The sequence below is a fragment of the Aquarana catesbeiana genome, linkage group LG07 (assembly GCF_042186555.1).
Source record: "Aquarana catesbeiana isolate 2022-GZ linkage group LG07, ASM4218655v1, whole genome shotgun sequence".
Classification (NCBI taxonomy): domain Eukaryota; kingdom Metazoa; phylum Chordata; class Amphibia; order Anura; family Ranidae; genus Aquarana; species Aquarana catesbeiana.
Genome location: NC_133330.1, coordinates 258,059,475 through 258,076,647, shown reverse-complemented (window position 1 = coordinate 258,076,647; position 17,173 = coordinate 258,059,475). Strand labels below are relative to the sequence as shown.

The 17,173-nt window shown below is 39.9% G+C and overlaps 1 protein-coding gene across 3 annotated transcripts in view; it reads left to right on the top strand.

The window, feature by feature from the left end:
* PRRC2C (proline rich coiled-coil 2C) overlaps positions 1-16,462 on the top strand; it is a 127,107-nt gene extending 110,645 nt beyond the window's left edge. For 2 of the 3 annotated variants that reach the window (XM_073593238.1, XM_073593237.1), the window contains exons 32-35: positions 4,774-4,874; positions 5,056-5,188; positions 11,201-11,440; positions 12,146-16,462. In XM_073593238.1, coding sequence (XP_073449339.1) covers positions 4,774-4,874; positions 5,056-5,188; positions 11,201-11,440; positions 12,146-12,433 — 762 coding nt within the window. In that variant the 3' untranslated portion in view covers positions 12,434-16,462. The remainder of the gene's footprint in view (positions 1-4,773; positions 4,875-5,055; positions 5,189-11,200; positions 11,441-12,145) is intronic. The other variant, XM_073593239.1, reaches the window with a different exon arrangement.
* Positions 16,463-17,173: the final 711 nt, after the last annotated feature.

Sequence of the window (17,173 nt, the reverse complement as noted above, 5' to 3'; positions counted from 1 at the left end):
AATTCTGAAGAACAGTAAACTGGCCCTTTGTTCAAAAAGTGTGGAGACCCCTAGTTTGGAGCACAGTTGGGGTCTTTTATCCTACATTAATCTAGTGGGTTTGAGCTTGTTTGTGGTTATCAGTGCACGATTAGGGAGCCATGACACCCTATGAATCTGAAGAACAAGGGGACATACCCCCACTAATGTTACAATGGGCTGTTCCAAAATACCACCCTACCCAATGCAATTGTGTTCCGCTACTATCCTTAAACAAAAATTGAATCCATGTTTGTCTGAACTTGTGTTTTAAAGAGTTTAAATTAGGAAGGGTAGGTGAAGACTGCATACCGTATAAGGCCAACAGTGTTTCGACACCTGATTATCACGTATATGGGCTTGTAGGACATTCCAAAACCATGAGCAATATAGTTAGCTCGCCCTCTTGCACCTATAAGAGCCTACACTCTTATGGGAAGGCTTTTCAAAAGATTTCGGAGTTTGCCCCCTAAAAATACGTTCCCATTCTGCAAAAGAGCATTTATGAGGTCAAGTACTGATGGTTGAAGCCAGGCCACTAGAGCCCTCTACACCAAACACGTCAAACCATATTTCCTATTTTTTTTTAAAAGCTGGCTTTGTGCACAGTAATGCTGGAACAAAAAAGGGTTTCCCCTAAACTGTTTTTAGAAAGTAGGAAGCACACAATAGTCTAAAATTACATCATATACTGTAGAATCAACAGCACCTTCCCTGGAAACACCTGAGCTCCATATTTGGCCATATGATTGATACAATGCTCAGGTGTCCACCAATATAGATAGAGAGATATGTAGAGATATATCTATGTTTGTATTGAATTGTGTCGGTATCTATGATTGGGTTATTTCACTTTTCTTGTACTGCCAGCGAGGAGGGGCAGCTCCCACTCTAGGCTATAACCTCCAAGGAGCAAAGTTTTACACCATTGTTACTGTGCCTCAAACATATGTGAATGAGAAATGCTACCAATAATTTTTCCTTGAACTCAAACAATTTTGCTAAGTGGGTAAGGACACGAAAATTAGTACTTTCTTTTAGGCCCCATTCACACCTAGCAATTTGAAATGGTTGTTTTTTGCGAAACAGGCTTAGGGCAGCCCATTGATTTCAGTGGGGTGCGACAAAGTAGCTCATGGAGCTTTTTGCTTGTTTTTCACCACATTTTTTGGCTAGTTTTTTTGCGCTTGCATGTGTCAAAACGCGCATTTTGGATGATTCCAGAATTCATGATTCTGAGAACGCGAATGGAAACGCTTGCTTCTGTGTGTATTCCCGGAACGTGCAGATGTGAACGGAGCCTAATAGTTGAACTCTGGTGGACCAATTCACTACCTACCTAGCAAATCTCCCTGCTGTAGTTCTCAGATTTGACACACTACCCTCCCCTCCTTACAAGTGCTTCCATAGTCTCAAACATATAAAATACCTTCAATAGAATGAAACCTTTTAATTTCTTTAGTAAGTTCACTGATCCCGACACAGAAGTGGTCAAGTCCTCAGACAAAATCATGAGTGAAGTAATCTATGTCTACCAAAATCTGTAATATTAGTTTAGGTAGCAACACCTGACTAACTCTGAACCTTCTTGCAGCCACATTCTATCTATCTATCTATCTATCTATCTATCTATCTATCTATCTATCTATCTATCTATCTATCTATCTATCTATCTATCTATCTATCTATCTATCTATCTATCTATCTATCCCTGTAAAGAAAAAATCGCTATACCTGCCTGTTCTGCAGCCACTCCGGTCTGGTCCCAGCATCAGCTGTCATTGGTTGCTTCAGTGTGTGCAGGAGAGGCAGCCAACAGCAGAGGCCCCATAGTGACTTGGTGGGTGACGTCACTTCTCAACCGTTGTCTGTTCTCTCCTGCACACAGCATCTCCCGCTGGAGACAAGACCGGCTTCAAAAAAGGCATACAAAGTGATTTCTTCTTTACAGGACTAGATAGATTTGTTTTAGAAAATGGCTGCCAGTAGATTTAGATTTGGGTTTTGGGTGAACTTCCACTTTAAGGCATCATGCACACTGGGCAAAAAAAAATTCTGCTTATACAGGCGTTTGCTGTTTTTTCTTTCAGGCTGTAGAAGCAACTCTGTTAGCCTATGTGTCCATGCACATTTGGGCGTTTACAGGCATATTTGTAGAGAAACCTTTACAGGCTGAAAAGAGCTTTCGTGCACAAAAAAAGCTTTACCTGAATGCACGTAAACCTGGCATTTAAACACATCAAGTGCTTTAAGTGTACATTTTTCTAGTGTGTTTCGGAACAACACTTATAAATTTAAATGCGCCCAAACGGGTGTACAGTGTTATTTTTAGTCTTTGGTCACACTGAATCCGACTTTTAAATTGTGCAACCTCACTTGAAGTCACGCGATTTCAAAGTCACATGTCAGTGTGCTTTCAGGTGTGATTTGGAAGAGATCACACTGATTTGACAGCTTCCATTGTGGACAATAGGGTGCGACGTGTATTGCAATTTGAAACTTTTAAATCACATGACAAGTCACACCAGTGTGACCAATGGCTTATGCTGTTTTTTTTCTGCCAACAGGTCTGGCATTTTTTTCTGCTGCCTACTCCGTCTGGAATATACAGTGGGGACGGAAAGTATTCAGACCCCCTTACATTTTTTACTCTTTGTTATATTGCAGCCATTTACTAAAATCATTGAAGTTCATTTTTTTCCTCATTAATGTACACGCAGCACCCCATATTGACAGAAAAACACAGAATTGTTGACATTTTTGCAGATTTATTACAAAAGAAAAACTGAAATATCATGTTCCTAAGTATTCAGACCCTTTGCTCAGTATTTAGTAGAAGCACCCTTTTGATCTAATACAGCCATGAGTCTTTTTGGGAAAGATGCAACAAGTTTTTCACACCTAGATTTGGGGATCCTCTGGCATTCCTCCTTGCAGAACCTCTCCAGGTCTGTCAGGTTGGATGGTAAACGTTGGTGGACAGCCATTTAGGTCTCTCCAGAGATGCTCAATTGGGTTTAAGTCAGGCCTCTGGCTGGGCCATTCAAGAACAGTCACGGAGTTGTTGTGAAGCCACTCCTTCATTATTTTAGCTGTGTGCTTAGGGTCATTGTCTTCTTGGAAGGTAAACTTTCAGCCCAGTCTGAGGTCCTGAGCAGTCTGGCGAAGGTTTTCATCCAGGGTATCCCTGTACTTGGCCGCATTCATCTTTCCCTCGATTGTAACCAGTCGTCCTGTCCCTGCAGCTGAAAAACACCCCCACAGCATGATGCTGCCACCACCATGCTTCACTGTTGGGACTGTATTGGACAGGTGATGAGCAGTGCCTGGTTTTCTCCACACATAACGCTTAGAAGTAAGGCCAAAAAGTTCTATCTTGGTCTCATCAGACCAGAGAATCTAATTTCTCACCATCTTGGAGTCCTTCAGGGTTTTTTTTTTTTTTTTTTTTTTTTAGCAAAATCCATGCGGGCTTTCATGTGTCTTGCACTGAGGAGAGGATTCTGTCGGGCCACTCTGCCATAAAGCCCTGACTGGTGGAGGGCTGCAGTGATGGTTGACTTTCTACAACTTTCTCCCAACTGCATCTCTGGAGCTGAGCCACAGTGATCTTTGGGTTCTTTACCTCTCTCACCAAGGCTCTTCTCCCCCGATAGCTCAGTTTGGCCAGACGGCCAGCTCTAGGAAGGGTTCTGGTCGTCCCAAACGTCTTCCATTTAAGGATTATGGAGGCCACTGTGCTCTTAGGAACCTTAAGTGCTGCAGAAATTTTTTTTGTAACCTTGGCCAGATCTGTGCCTTGCCACAATTCTGTCTCTGAGCTCTTCAGGCAGTTCCTCTGACCTCATGATTCTCATTTACTCTGACATGCACTGTGAGCTGTAAGGTCTTATATAGACAGGTGTGTGGGTTTCCTAATCAAGTCCAATCAGTATAATCAAACACAACTGGACTAAAATGAAGGTGTAGAACCTTCTCAAGGATGATCAGAAGAAATGGACAAAACAGCACCTGAGTTAAATATATGAGTGTCACAGCAAAGGGTCTGAATACTTAGGACCATTTGATATTTCAGTTTTTATTTTTTAATAAATCTGCAAAAATGTCAACAATTCTGTGTTTTTCTGTCAATATGGGGTGCTGTGTGTACATTAATGAGGAAAAAAATGAACTTAAATGATTTTAGCAAATGGCTGCAATATAACACAGTGAAAAATTTAAGGGGGTCTGAATACTTTCCGTCCCCACTGTATATGTCATTTGTCATGAAATGGTAAATTACAATTGCATTGTTTAATGTATTAGTAAGGTATAATCCAGTAAGGAAGGCTGACAATCGGATAGTCCACTGATACTTCCTATCTTCATAAAATCACTTTGTGTATAGGTATTTTATTTACATATATTATGAATAAATTGGCAACCTGCATTTTTTATATTTTTATTCTGTTGAATAAATGTGCGCAGATTTGTCCGGTCAGCAGAGAAGTATGAATTGTAATTTATTTATTTATTTTTACATGTGTAATTATCTGCAAATTAAATCTTCATTTAAAAATTCGATAGAGTAGAAAAGTTTTATAAATTGACACTTCTCCTGAGTTGATCATCCATAATATGGTGATCAGATCTGCGTATGTGTGTGTTTTTTTGTTTTTTTTTTTAATTCATCCCTTGTCCAGTTAATTCAAAGTAGTGATTTTACATTACTGAAAAGCCAGCAGTCTGATCAAGATCTGTAATTCCTTTTTGTAGCTATCCGATATTGACTTGAAGCATTATGGTGCTTTGGACCATGTGAAACCCGGTACACCTCCTATAGGAAGGAGCACCACACCAACTTCCAGCCCATTTCGGTAAGTTTGTTGTCCTAGAACTTACCTGAAGTCTCCGCAATCTGTACAGATGACTTCAGTTTAGGTGGCAAGTTTTTGTAAAACGTCTGCTTGACGTACATTGTCATATTTTCAATAATATATATAGACGTACTGTTTAAATATAGTTTAATATTGTGGCATATTTTCTTGTGTTTTTCAGGGCCAATTCCACCAGTCCTAACAGTCAGTCAAGTAAAATGAATAGCCTGGTTTACCAGAAACATCAGTATACTTCAACAGCCGCTAATGTAAGGATGGGCCAGCCTCCCTTCCCTACGCAGTTCCCACCTCAGGTAATACCGAACTGCCTACTTCAGTCTTCCAAGAATACATATTTTCAGTCAGGGGCGTTGCTAGGTCTACAAAAGATCTGGGGCTAGAGCCCATAGCAATGAAGTAAAGAAAGTCATACGCTTGGGCGGGCATGCGCATGTATATAATATACATGTGTGTGTGTGTGTGTATGTGTATATATATATATATATATATATATATATATATATATATACATATACCTATCTGAGTGCGGATCCCATGGTTTATTATTGACCCTCCTTACATCAGGGTCCCCACATCACCGGCCACAAGATGCAGCTTGTCACTTGCCTTGTCACCTGCCACCAAATGCCGATTGTCACCTGATGCAGCACATGTGCATTGACTGGGTCCCAGAGAAAGGGCAGGCAGTGAGAGATGTTACATAGTTACAAAGTAGGTGAGGCTGAAAAAAGACACAAGTCCAAGATTACTGCTAATGATACTGTTTTCATTACTAAAATCTTGTATATAGTCCCTTATCATCCCCTCCAAGAGCTTGCATACTATTGATGTTGGGCTAAATGGTCTGTAATTCCCAGGGATGTATTTTGGCCCTTTTTTAAATATTGATGCTACATTGGCTTTTCTCCAATCAGCTGGTACCATTCCAGAGTTCTCTTGGTACCCTCGGGTGCAAGCCATCTGGTCCCGGTGATTTATTAATGTTAAGGTCCCAAGTCTATTTCTAATTCTGTCCTCTGTTAGCCATCAGGGTGCTTCCTGTGATGTGTTGTGAGGACAAACACTGCAGTTTTGGTTAGTGAAGCCCCCCCGATTCCCTCATGAAGACTGAGAAGAATCAATTCAATGCCTTCGCCATCTCCCGATCCTTTGTTACCCGATGTCCTTCCTCATTCTTTATGGGGCCAGTATGTTCTGGCCTCCCTTTTTTTACTGTTTATATACCGCAAGAATTCTTGGGATTTTTTCGCTCTCCTCCGCTATGTGTCTTTCGTGTTCTGTCTTAGCCGCCCTAATTGCACCCTTACATATCTTGTTGCATTCTTTGTAAAGTCTGAATGCTGATGATGATCCCTCAGCCTTGTATTTTTTGAAGGCCTTCTCCTTTGCTTTTATATGCATTTGTACTTTAGAGTTAAGCCATCCAGGACTTTTGTTTGCTCTTTTAAATTTATTTCCCACTGGGATGCACTGGCTAATGCCCTTATTTAATATGCTTTTAACGCAAACACATCTCTCCTCCGTGTTTCCAAGATTTTATGCCAATTTATATCTTTTAGCAAAGTTGGCTCTTTTGAAATGCAGTGTCTTTGTGTTCCCCTTGTGTTTCCTATTTGTGTGATTTATACTGAAGCCAATTGACCTGTGATCGCTGTTTCCTAAATTGCCCCGTATTTCCACATCTGTGATCAGGTCTGCATTGTTGGTAATCAGTAGATCTAGTAACGCCTTGTTTCTAGTTGGTGCGTCTACCATCTGACCCATGAAATTGTCCTGCAAGACATTTAGGAGCTTCCGAGCGTTAGACAAATGCCTGGTTCCCTTTGCCCAGTCTATGTCTGGATAATTAAAATTCCCCATTATGATAGCACTTCCCATCCTTGTTGCTAATCCAAATTGGGATTGGAGGTCCGTCTCCCCCTCCTCAATCAGGTTAGGGGGCCTATAGCATGCTCCCAGTATTATTTTCCCCTTAGCTTCATCCCTTTGGAGTTCTACCCATAAGGATTCCACCTCCTTCCTAGCTCCCCTATTGATGTAATCTGTCGCATTCACTTTACATTATTCTTGATATATAGGAATACCCTTGAATGGTTGCCAGCCAGTCATGAGAGCTGTTAAACCAGGTCTCTGAAATTCCCACAAAATCTAAATCCTCCTCGTTCAACAGTATCTCTAGTTCACCCATCTTGTCTGCCAGGCTCCTGGCATTGGTGAACATGCCATGTAGTTTAGACCTGTCGCATACTGTCCTCTCATTGAGTTTTCCGAGATTGCAAATAGGACTTATTACTTACCTCGGGTTTATGTGCTTTAGTACTTTTATGTAATCTGCTGCTTGCGGCAGTACAGTGAGGGAGGAACTGCGGTGATACAGAGCAGGTAGTGAGAGATGATGTCCCCTCTCGGCCGCCGCCTCTCCCGTGCGCACATGCTGTGGCCATTACAAGCATGCACCCCTCTCTTGTATTTTTAATATTTATATTCAAAAGAATGCAATTGGAAGAGTGGGAAGCACTGAGAATATGACACTTCAGTCATCAACTGAAATATTGAGATTACAACCCTAATTCAAAGAAATTTGGGATGCCTTGTAAAATCGACATGAAAACGTAATGCAATGATTTGCAAATATCAAAAAAAACAAACAGATTTTATTCACAATAGAAAATAGAAAGCCTCAACTGTTTAACGCAGTAGTAAACCTCTCTGGATGGAAAAACAAAAAATCCTATGCAAAATAATGTCATGCATTATGAGAAACTTGCCTTAGAACAAAGCTCCCCAGTGCCACGCTGACCTCTTCCCCCAGTCTTCCTTCCGGGTTCGTGTCCTCTGGCTACATGAGGGGCAGGATGATGTCACTCTTGCACAGGGGCCGCCATTTGTGTAACACAGAAAGTCCGGCATACAGTAACGTCACCGGCTGCATGCACTCTGAATATCTCCTAAACTGTGCAAGTTTAGAAGATATTCACTCTATAGTCTGAAGGATGCAGTGCCCATGGTTCTGAAAAAGAATGTCAAAGTACGATTTATCTGAATAGTTTTCCACTTTGCAACAGATCATTTTAAATCAACTTTGGCCCAGAGAAGATGGCTGCATCTCTGGATCATGTTCAGATATGGCTTCTTCCTTGCATGATAGAGCTTTACCGTGCATTTTTGGATGGCACGGCGAACTGTGTTCACAGACAGTGAAAGTATTCCTCAGCCCATGCAGTGATGTCCCAGCATCAGTAATCATGCCTGATTTTAACACAGTTCTATCTCCGTAAAGTAAAACGGGTGGGCTGCAGAAGGTTTTTCACCTAAATGCATAGAATGCATTTAGGTGAAAAACCATGAGGGTTTACAACCTTTTAAAGTGAGGCACTTTACAAGCCTTTTAAAGTGATGAGCGATTTCTGATCTAAATTTTTTTTTTTTTTTTTGTCAGAGTTGTTCCCTTTCTGCAAATAGCTAAATGTGGCTGTAACAATTTTGTGTCGGTGCCATTGACTTCAGTGAGGGCTTTGTAATACAGTGGCAGTATACATCCATGAAATGATTCCTAGGGGAAACTTCACAGCAGAGCTGCAACAGTAGTAGTCTTTCCATGGATTCAAGCAATTTTTACAGTGCTTGGCACAGCATTTAATAAACTTGTACTCCTGATTCCACCAATTCAAGGTTCCAGATGAGCACAAATTAAAGTGTTTGTGAACCCATATGTACAAATCACTGCCAGCCCCTCTGTTAGAGCTAGGCACAGCACACTGTACAAGTCTTTTAAAAAAGCGGCATGTAAATACCTTTTTAGAGCGATCTTCAGGCCGATTAAATCTCCGATTCATGGCTTCTGCAGGAGGGGCCGAGATCTCCCTCTGTCGTCTGCTGGGGAGATCACATGGCCACTCAGCCCCTCCTGCAGTAGCCCTGGAACCCGGCCGAGAGTCACATGACCGGCCTGAAGATCACTCTAAAAAGATATTTACATGCTTCGTTTTTATAAAAGACTTATACATTGTGGCATGACTATCTATAATAGAGAGGGGCTAGCAGTGACCAATTATTTATTTTTACTAATAGTGGTGGGGGGAGGGGGCGGAGACAGACACAGAACTGACAGGGAGGGCTACGGATGATGGAGGGACGTACGCTCAGCAGCCCTGATTATTGTGATAAGATACAGGAAGTGGAAGGATTAGCCAGGTTTTTTACAGTTTTTAGAGAGGGGCAGATTGCACAAGCACGGTGCTATTTAATCTGCTTTAAGGGACCAGGGTCTCTATTTTATATACTTTTTTGGGGGGGTTAACCACTTTAACTTTCACATTATGAACAAATACATCATTGTGTAACACTAACAGAAAAAGAGGTAATGGATTGCTTTCTTGTTTGATGAAAACGGGAGACCTATTAGTTACTAGCCCTTCCCTGTAAAAAAGGAAAACAAAAAAAGTGGTCTCTCTCTCCCCTTTAGCGATAATCGGCCTCCAATGAACTTGACAAAGATATCACAATCAACTTGACCTACTGTATACAAAAATTCCCCTAAACGGTTCTTTTTGTCAGACAATGTTGAATCTTTGAAAAATCTGTCTTTTTTTTTATTGTGAAATTTTCCAGCTACATGTAAATTAGTAGAACAATATCCTGTGTGGTCACAAAGCCATCTGGTTGGCACCTGGCACACTTTCTTCATTGGGAATTTTTATCAAAGACATGTAAATACATCCTGTTTTTTGTGTTTTTACGCATCTGCTTAACCATCCTTGAAAATCCTTTTTATTTTTGATTTTTTTTTTTTAAAGCCTTTGATTTTAAGGAACTTGTAAGCTCTTGGTTACCAAGTCATAAATGCGGATTGGTATATTTAAAGGGGTTTTAAAGTCATATGTATTCATTACTTTGATTCTCTCTGTTTTAGGTCCCTGTTCAGTACAGCGTGTGGGCTTTCCTAAAATTATAATGCTGAATACCTTCTTTGCAGAGCCCTGCTGTGCAGTCATGTGACCTCTCCCTGCTTTCCTTCCAATGTGAGTACAGTGGGAGGGGCTGAGATTCCCCTCTGAATGCAAGCTGGCAGAGAGAGGTCACATGTCTGCACAGCAGGGCTGTGCAAAGAAGGTATTTAGCATTCTAATTTTAGGAAAAAACACACACCATACTGAACAGGGACCTAAGTTCTAGAGCAGTAATGGCGAACCTTGGCACCCCAGATGTTTTGAAACTACATTTCCCATGATGCTCAACTACACTGCAGAGTGCATTAGCATCTTGGGAAATGTAGTTCCAAAACATCTGGGGTGCCAAGGTTCGCCATCACTGACCTAGAGCAGGGGTCTCCAAACTATGGCCCTCCAGTTGTTCAGGAACTGCAATTACCATCATGCCTAGTCATGTCTGTGAATGTCAGAGTTTTACAATGCCTCATGGGACATCTAGCTGGAGGGCTATAGTTTGGAGATCCCTGACCTAGTGGATCAAAGTAATTAATGCATGTTTCCTTACTTTACAAGCACAGGAGTAGCTGCAGGAAATAAAATTACACGGGGAGTGGAGGTGCGGGGAGATCGACTCACACACAGACTATGGAAGTGACAGAGAGGGAGGGGGAGAGAGCTGGATGAAGGAGTCATGTAATCTGATCACGCTATCATGGATCAGCAGCCATGATAAGCGTGGTCAGTTTAAACGGGAACACAGGATCAGCATAGAAATAGATAATTGACATGGCAAAAGCACTGTGCTATATCTTGTGCCTTAAAGGGACCCGAGCATTATTTATTTTTATTTTTTTTAGGGTTACAACCACTTTAAACTGAAAATCTTTTTTGTTTTGGGGTTCATCAGAATAATTCGATTTCCTGCAAATGAGTGGAAAGGGCTTTCAATGTTAAATGTTAAAGGAATCCTTAAGCCATAAATGGCAGATATACTTAACCCCTTTACCTTGCTAGTATAGTTTTTTTCCCACAGTAAGAAGAGAGCTGTAGTCACGGTATGCTAGGTGAAGTTTTTAATTTATTCTTTGTGAATGAATATGCTTACAAATGTTAATGGTAGAAACTGCTTGTAATTGTGTACTAGAATTCTCTGCATATGGTAACAGATTAGTGTTTATACCAGGCATGTTTCTAACTACACTTGTCAACTGCTGGTTAGTGCTTTCTCTTTTAATAGACATTTTTTGAAAACTTAATGATTTATTTCCCTTGTTTTACTGAAATTGGTTTCTTGGCATATAATGGAGAAACATTGAAGTTCAGTGCAAACTCCTGTTGACTAATCTGCTGGGTTGTTTTTTGTTTTTCCTTTAGATGCTGTCCCAGCCTAACCTGGTTCCTCCACTGGTCAGAGGACCCCATCCAAATTCTTTCCAACCACCAGTTCAACGCCCACCAATGACACTTACCAATCAGATGCCCCCACAGATGCCCCCACAGATGCCCACAGGTCTGATGAACCATCCACGTTTGCACCATATGTCCCGTGCACCTCCTGTTCCACCTTCTGGGGTGCGAATTAATGCTGCTATAAGGGCAGAGCAGGATCTGAAGGTCAGCATGACTTGTGAATTTGTAAATGATACTTTATAAAACTTTTGTATGTTTTATTTTCCACTACATGCAACTGTCCAACTGGTCAACAAGTCTGATTCTGTATGGTACCTTTATGGTAATTTATGGATCGTTCCTGCAATCAACATTCTGCAGAACTGCTGTATCCTAATGTTACACAAAAATGTAAAAGATTTGAGGTGTTATTTCTTACTGAATTAAATATTTTGCAGAATGTACAGTATATAGTTAGGGCTTATTTAATGAGTCAAGGAACAGAGTGTAACCAATAGCAATCAGCTAGAATTTGTGAATTGTAACTGCTTTGAATTGTGTGAACACTGTGTTTTAGTGTATTTTTTTGCATACTTGCTGTTTACATTGCCTTAATAAATAAGTTTGTTAATAACATCTAAACCGTTTTCCTAAGTGAATTGACTAGTATGGGGCTTTTTCATGTTTTTTTTTTCCCGCTGTGTGCCCTCTACCCATAAGATCATGGACTGTTTCTCATTATTCGTACTTTTTTTGCACCTAGCATTGTTTTCAGTCTGATTAGTTGTTCGGAGTGTACAAGAAACACGATTTCATTTTCAGTTGCAGAATGAAATATGGTTTTGATGCAAAGACAAATTTGTAAACACCTTGGCACATCCTAATTTATGGGACACATCTCTTTCCCTTTTTCTTTTGCTTACCCTTAAGGCAAAACAGAGAGCGGAGGTATTGCAGTCTACACATAGATTCTTCGAGCAACAACAGCATCAGCAGAGCAAACCAGTGATCCCCAAACCTCAGAAAGTCACCCCAGGTGCCACCAAGCCTTCAGACTCTATACCGGAACCCTCCTTAGTCTCCCAAGAGAAGGTAGAAGAGAACCAAGCTGCTGCCGCTGCTGCCTTGCCTCCAGCTGCAGTGCCAACCTCTACCAAACCCATCAGAACTGGACCAATAAAACCTCAAGCCATCAAAACGGAAGACACAAAGTCCTAGAGATAGCTGGGAAATTCATGTTCTGAGCACTAAACTGAGGTGTATCGATATGAGTTTTTTATGTTTACCTAAGATAACAGCAGCTTATCTAAAAGTAGGAAGTGGAGATAGCAGAGCATAGTTAGCTATTGTGTGAACAGGGCAGAGGAGTCTTCAGTGGCTATACTCTCAGCATTTCAAGGTGTGAAAGGTAGAAGATACTATGTCCAGAAGGTTTTTTTTAGTTTCTACTCAGTGTGTCGTGGTTGTTTTAGAGAGTGCAGCCTGTATGCTGGAAATCACAAATGTCTGTGTAAGGGATTGTGTACCATCCAGAGTGGCTGACGCTGAATGGTTAGTAAGAAACACTACCCAACAATTCTACTCTTAATAACTGTGCCGAACCAGAGTGAGTTTCAAGTGCAGCATAGTATTTGTATACCCAAACACGCTTTATGGTCTTGTTTAGGGTTACACTGTTGTATTTGTCTCACCTACAGGGTTTTCCCATGCATATAAATGTCAGACTCTAGTTTTCCAACCCATTATTCTCCCAAGGTATCATCTAGATTTTACTGATAAGAATCCTTGGACTGGGCTCAAGCAGTTGGTATTACAGGTTGCAAGAGATAATCTGAGCACATGTCAAGGCTGGTGGCCATACATTATGCAGGTTGAGGGAAAGAAAATCACTCGATTATAATCAATATAGTCAGTTGTCTATTGTATTCTGACAGCAGGACGTTTCTCCGCCTTCAGAATACAATGATCACTGCTGGGGGCTATAGCCAAAAAAAAAGACAGGCTGGTTGTAAATCAACATCAGTACAACCAACCTGCCCGTAGGTGGATCTAAAATCGGTCACTTCCTGCTGAACTGACCAAGGTTGGATCCGTCTACAGCCAGCTTAAGTTTGGTATGAAACAAGGCATTCTGGGTCTAAACAAGAAAACAAAGCAGTCATATGTTTATTTCATAGTAAGTGACTTTCCCAAAAACAGTGCTTTGCTAAAGCAATTTAAATGATTGCCATTGTTGCTGCTGTTTTGAAATGTTTCAACAATATCGCTCTATACTGTACCCTTAAAATCTGACCTCTTTGCGACCATATTTTTTTTTCTTCTGAACGTAGAATCAAGTTATACATCAACTTTTTTTTTTTTTTTTTTTTTTTTTTATATATAAATATATATAAATATAAAGGAAGTGGAATAAAGCTCTGTGCTGTTCTGAACACAACACTGTACCTGTACATTATAAGATATCTTGTAAATGCAGCTATGTTGTGGTAGAATTGTTCTTATTAAACTTAAACACTCATTTTGTCCAATAAAGGGTGATTTTTTCTTTTCTTTTTTTCTTTTTAAAAGAATTCCATCATCTGATGCTTTGCGAGCTGTGTGAAGTTATTCAAATGAAATAAAAATAGAAAAATCTGCACGTTGGTAGCTTCAAATACTGATCTAAAAAAAAAAAAAAAATGTTGCTATATGATTATTAAATGGCATCCTTGAGTATTGTATTGACTTTGGAAAGGGAAAAAGACTGGAATGTGTCAGTTACATTCACCTCTGTAAATCCAGCCTGTGGCCGTCCAGTTTTGAGTCATTACCTCAATGAGTCCACGCCTCATTGTCAGAAATATCCCCATTGGCTCACAAAAATCCAGCACCTAATGGAAAAGGTGATAAAGTTGCCTGTCACCTGCTTTATAGCCTAACTCCAGGTTTCTTGTGACTTCAATGGTTTGTTTGGGCCAAGCTAGTTGCTTCACTAACAGATGTACCCACTGGGATCTCTGGATGATAAAATTGTATGTAGTATCAGCTATATACTGTATACTAGAGCTGCACGATTAATCATTAAGAATCAAGATCGCAATTTTTTTCCCCCTCGTAAAGCATTTTTTGATTCTTTCTATGCAGAGAATTCTCTGCTCAAGCCAACAGCTGTCAAAAAAAAGAAAAAGTCTGCCAAGTATCTCAACATTCCTCAGCTGCTGAGCTAGCTATAGACATTGTAACAGTTTGTTCTTTAGATCAAAGGAATGAACTTCAGTCTGTAAATGAGGGAAGTTTAAAGACTAAACCTTTTTCTGACACTTGTTGGTTTCAAGTTAAAATCCTTATTTTTTGCTAGAAAATTAATTGGAACCCCCAAATACACACACACATTATATATATATATTATATGTGTGTGTGTGTATGTATATATATATATGTGCAAATACAGTATGACATAAAATATTGCAAAAATATATATATTGTGTGTGTATATATATATATATATTTATATATGTGTGTGTATATGTATGTGTATATATATATATATATATAATTTTTTTTTTTTTTTGCAATATTTTATGTCATACTTGATTTGCACAGCGGTCTTTCAAATGCATTTTTGGAAAACAAATTACACTAAAAATTAAATTGAAAAATTTAAAAATTTAATAAAAAAAAATAAACAGTAAAGTTAGTTCAATTTTTTTGTAAAATGTGAAAGATGTTACGCTGCGAGAATCCTGAGACAATCATCATCTTTATTCTAAGCAAAAAAGATTCTTATTCCCATTTTGGCCAGAATCGTGCAGCTCTACTGTACACAGTGCTGTGTTCCAGCAGCAGAATGTGCATTCCCTGTCCCGCATACAATGTGGAAGAAATACCGCTCCAGGTGAGAAAAGAAAGCTAATCCCGTAGCTGGTCACCCACAACAGGTGCTGGCCCGGCTCACAAAAGAACACATGGGGTGCAAACGCCTAGTGCATTACCCAAGGTTTATTAAAGGAAACCAAATAGCCACGTTAATACTCGCAAATGACAGAAGTAATGCGGATGACACTGATGGTCAATCAACATGGCGACAGATGACCAAACACTTGGCAATGTCAGCAGGCGGACCAATTTTGGGGATGCATCACCTTCCTCAGAGCTGGCCCTTCTCCCCACCACAATAGACCAAGGAAATAGGAGAAGATAGCCACACACCACAACAGGATGCCCAAAATGCTTCTTTATTCCAGAAATGGCACATAATACAGCAACCGGATTCCAGGGATGGTTGCGCCTTTCACACTTCAGTGCTTAACCATAACCTCTTCCCAGGACCAAATCAAGTCTAGGCTGGATGCTCATCAGCCATTCACATGAAGCATTGTATTTCCTCATTGAATACAAGGCTTCCTCTAATTGGCTGAGGTAGAGATTGTGATGCCATTCATCTGCCTCTCCACCTCAGCCAATCAGAGGAAACCTTGTATTCATTGAAGAGATGCAATGCTTCCAATGAATGGCTAAGCATCGCTCAGCATGACTTGATTTGGTACTAGGAATTCTAGGAATGGGAAGTCCCTATCCTGCTACCTGAACATAGCACTGTATGTAGCTGATGTTGCAAACCATTTATCCAGCACTCCCAGTAGTGCAGCAAATAGTTAAGTTGGACCGGCTTGGTCCAAACAAATGAAAGTCACAAGAAACCTGGAGTTCAGCTTTAAAGTTAGTCTAGGACTTGGCATGAAGATGAATGTACACACTGCACTCACCTTCCTATGCTCCTGCAGTCCTGCTTAATACATTATCTTGGCATTGGCCTTTAAGTTTGTTCCCTAAACCAATTACAGTAGTTTTGTAAAATCCCTCAAAGTTGCTTTGAAGATATCCAGTTTAGTATTTAAGTATTTGCTCGAACTCCTATAATAATTGAAAGCCACCATTTATTTCTATGTTCTTTCATAATCTCTTTGACTTGCTGTACAGGTTAAGTGCGGACAGCTGCAGTTTAGTTGTATCTTGTGTTTTTTTTTGTTTTGTTTTTTTTTTAATATAAATATATAAATATATTTTTCCTTTTTAGCTATGATGTAATTTTTTTCCACGTTTATGGGGGGCCGCTTAGCACCCCATTCCTCTTTTTTGGCATTGTACAGAATTTGCAGCCAATCTTCAGCTTGTTCAGTTGAGAGGAAAAGCAAATGCATTGTATGAAAATATTATTTACATCATTCGATTTGATTACAGGAACTAATAAAGTATTATATAAATAAAGATGTCTGTAGTGCATTAATTTTCTATAGACCGTGCAGAAATCAAAACAAAACTGAAAAAAAAATCCTGCAAGTCAGACTACAGACTTTTTATTTGTGGGTTTTTTTATTTTTTTTTTTATTAGTTAAAGTGGGACTACACTGCATCTGAGCACCACAAACCAAAAGTTATTTAATTTTTAGTATTCAAAGCAAAATCACCCATTCATCAGTCCATGTCCCAATGCTTTATTTTACTGGGAAATCACTTTGAGAATCATACCCTAGCATTTCTGGCTGTGATCATCTTGAAAAAGGGCAAATAATTAATGTAGCATTTACTTCCTGAAATCCACCTGCCCTTAACTCAGGCATGCAGGCAGGAGAAGAGGGTGCTTAACCGAGATAACACCTCCTGAAGACTCCTGGGATGTATGACATTCATTTGCCTAGGCCAGAAAGAAATGTTAACAATTTAAAACAAGGAATGATATACTTTATCTTTTTACTAATAATAGCAGCATAGGGATTAAAAATAGTTAGTGCTGACTGAGAGAGTGAAGTTTCACTTTCAGTGGCAAAAAAAGCAAGCAAGTTGGCTATGTATTATTTTTCATATAGTGGTCTAGGGTCTTCATAACCTCTTAGGCAGTGGAAAGATCAAGGTTCCCCAGCTGTACACAACCATGGCTTTATGTGGGCTTGTACACATTCACACTTATTGAAGACGTTT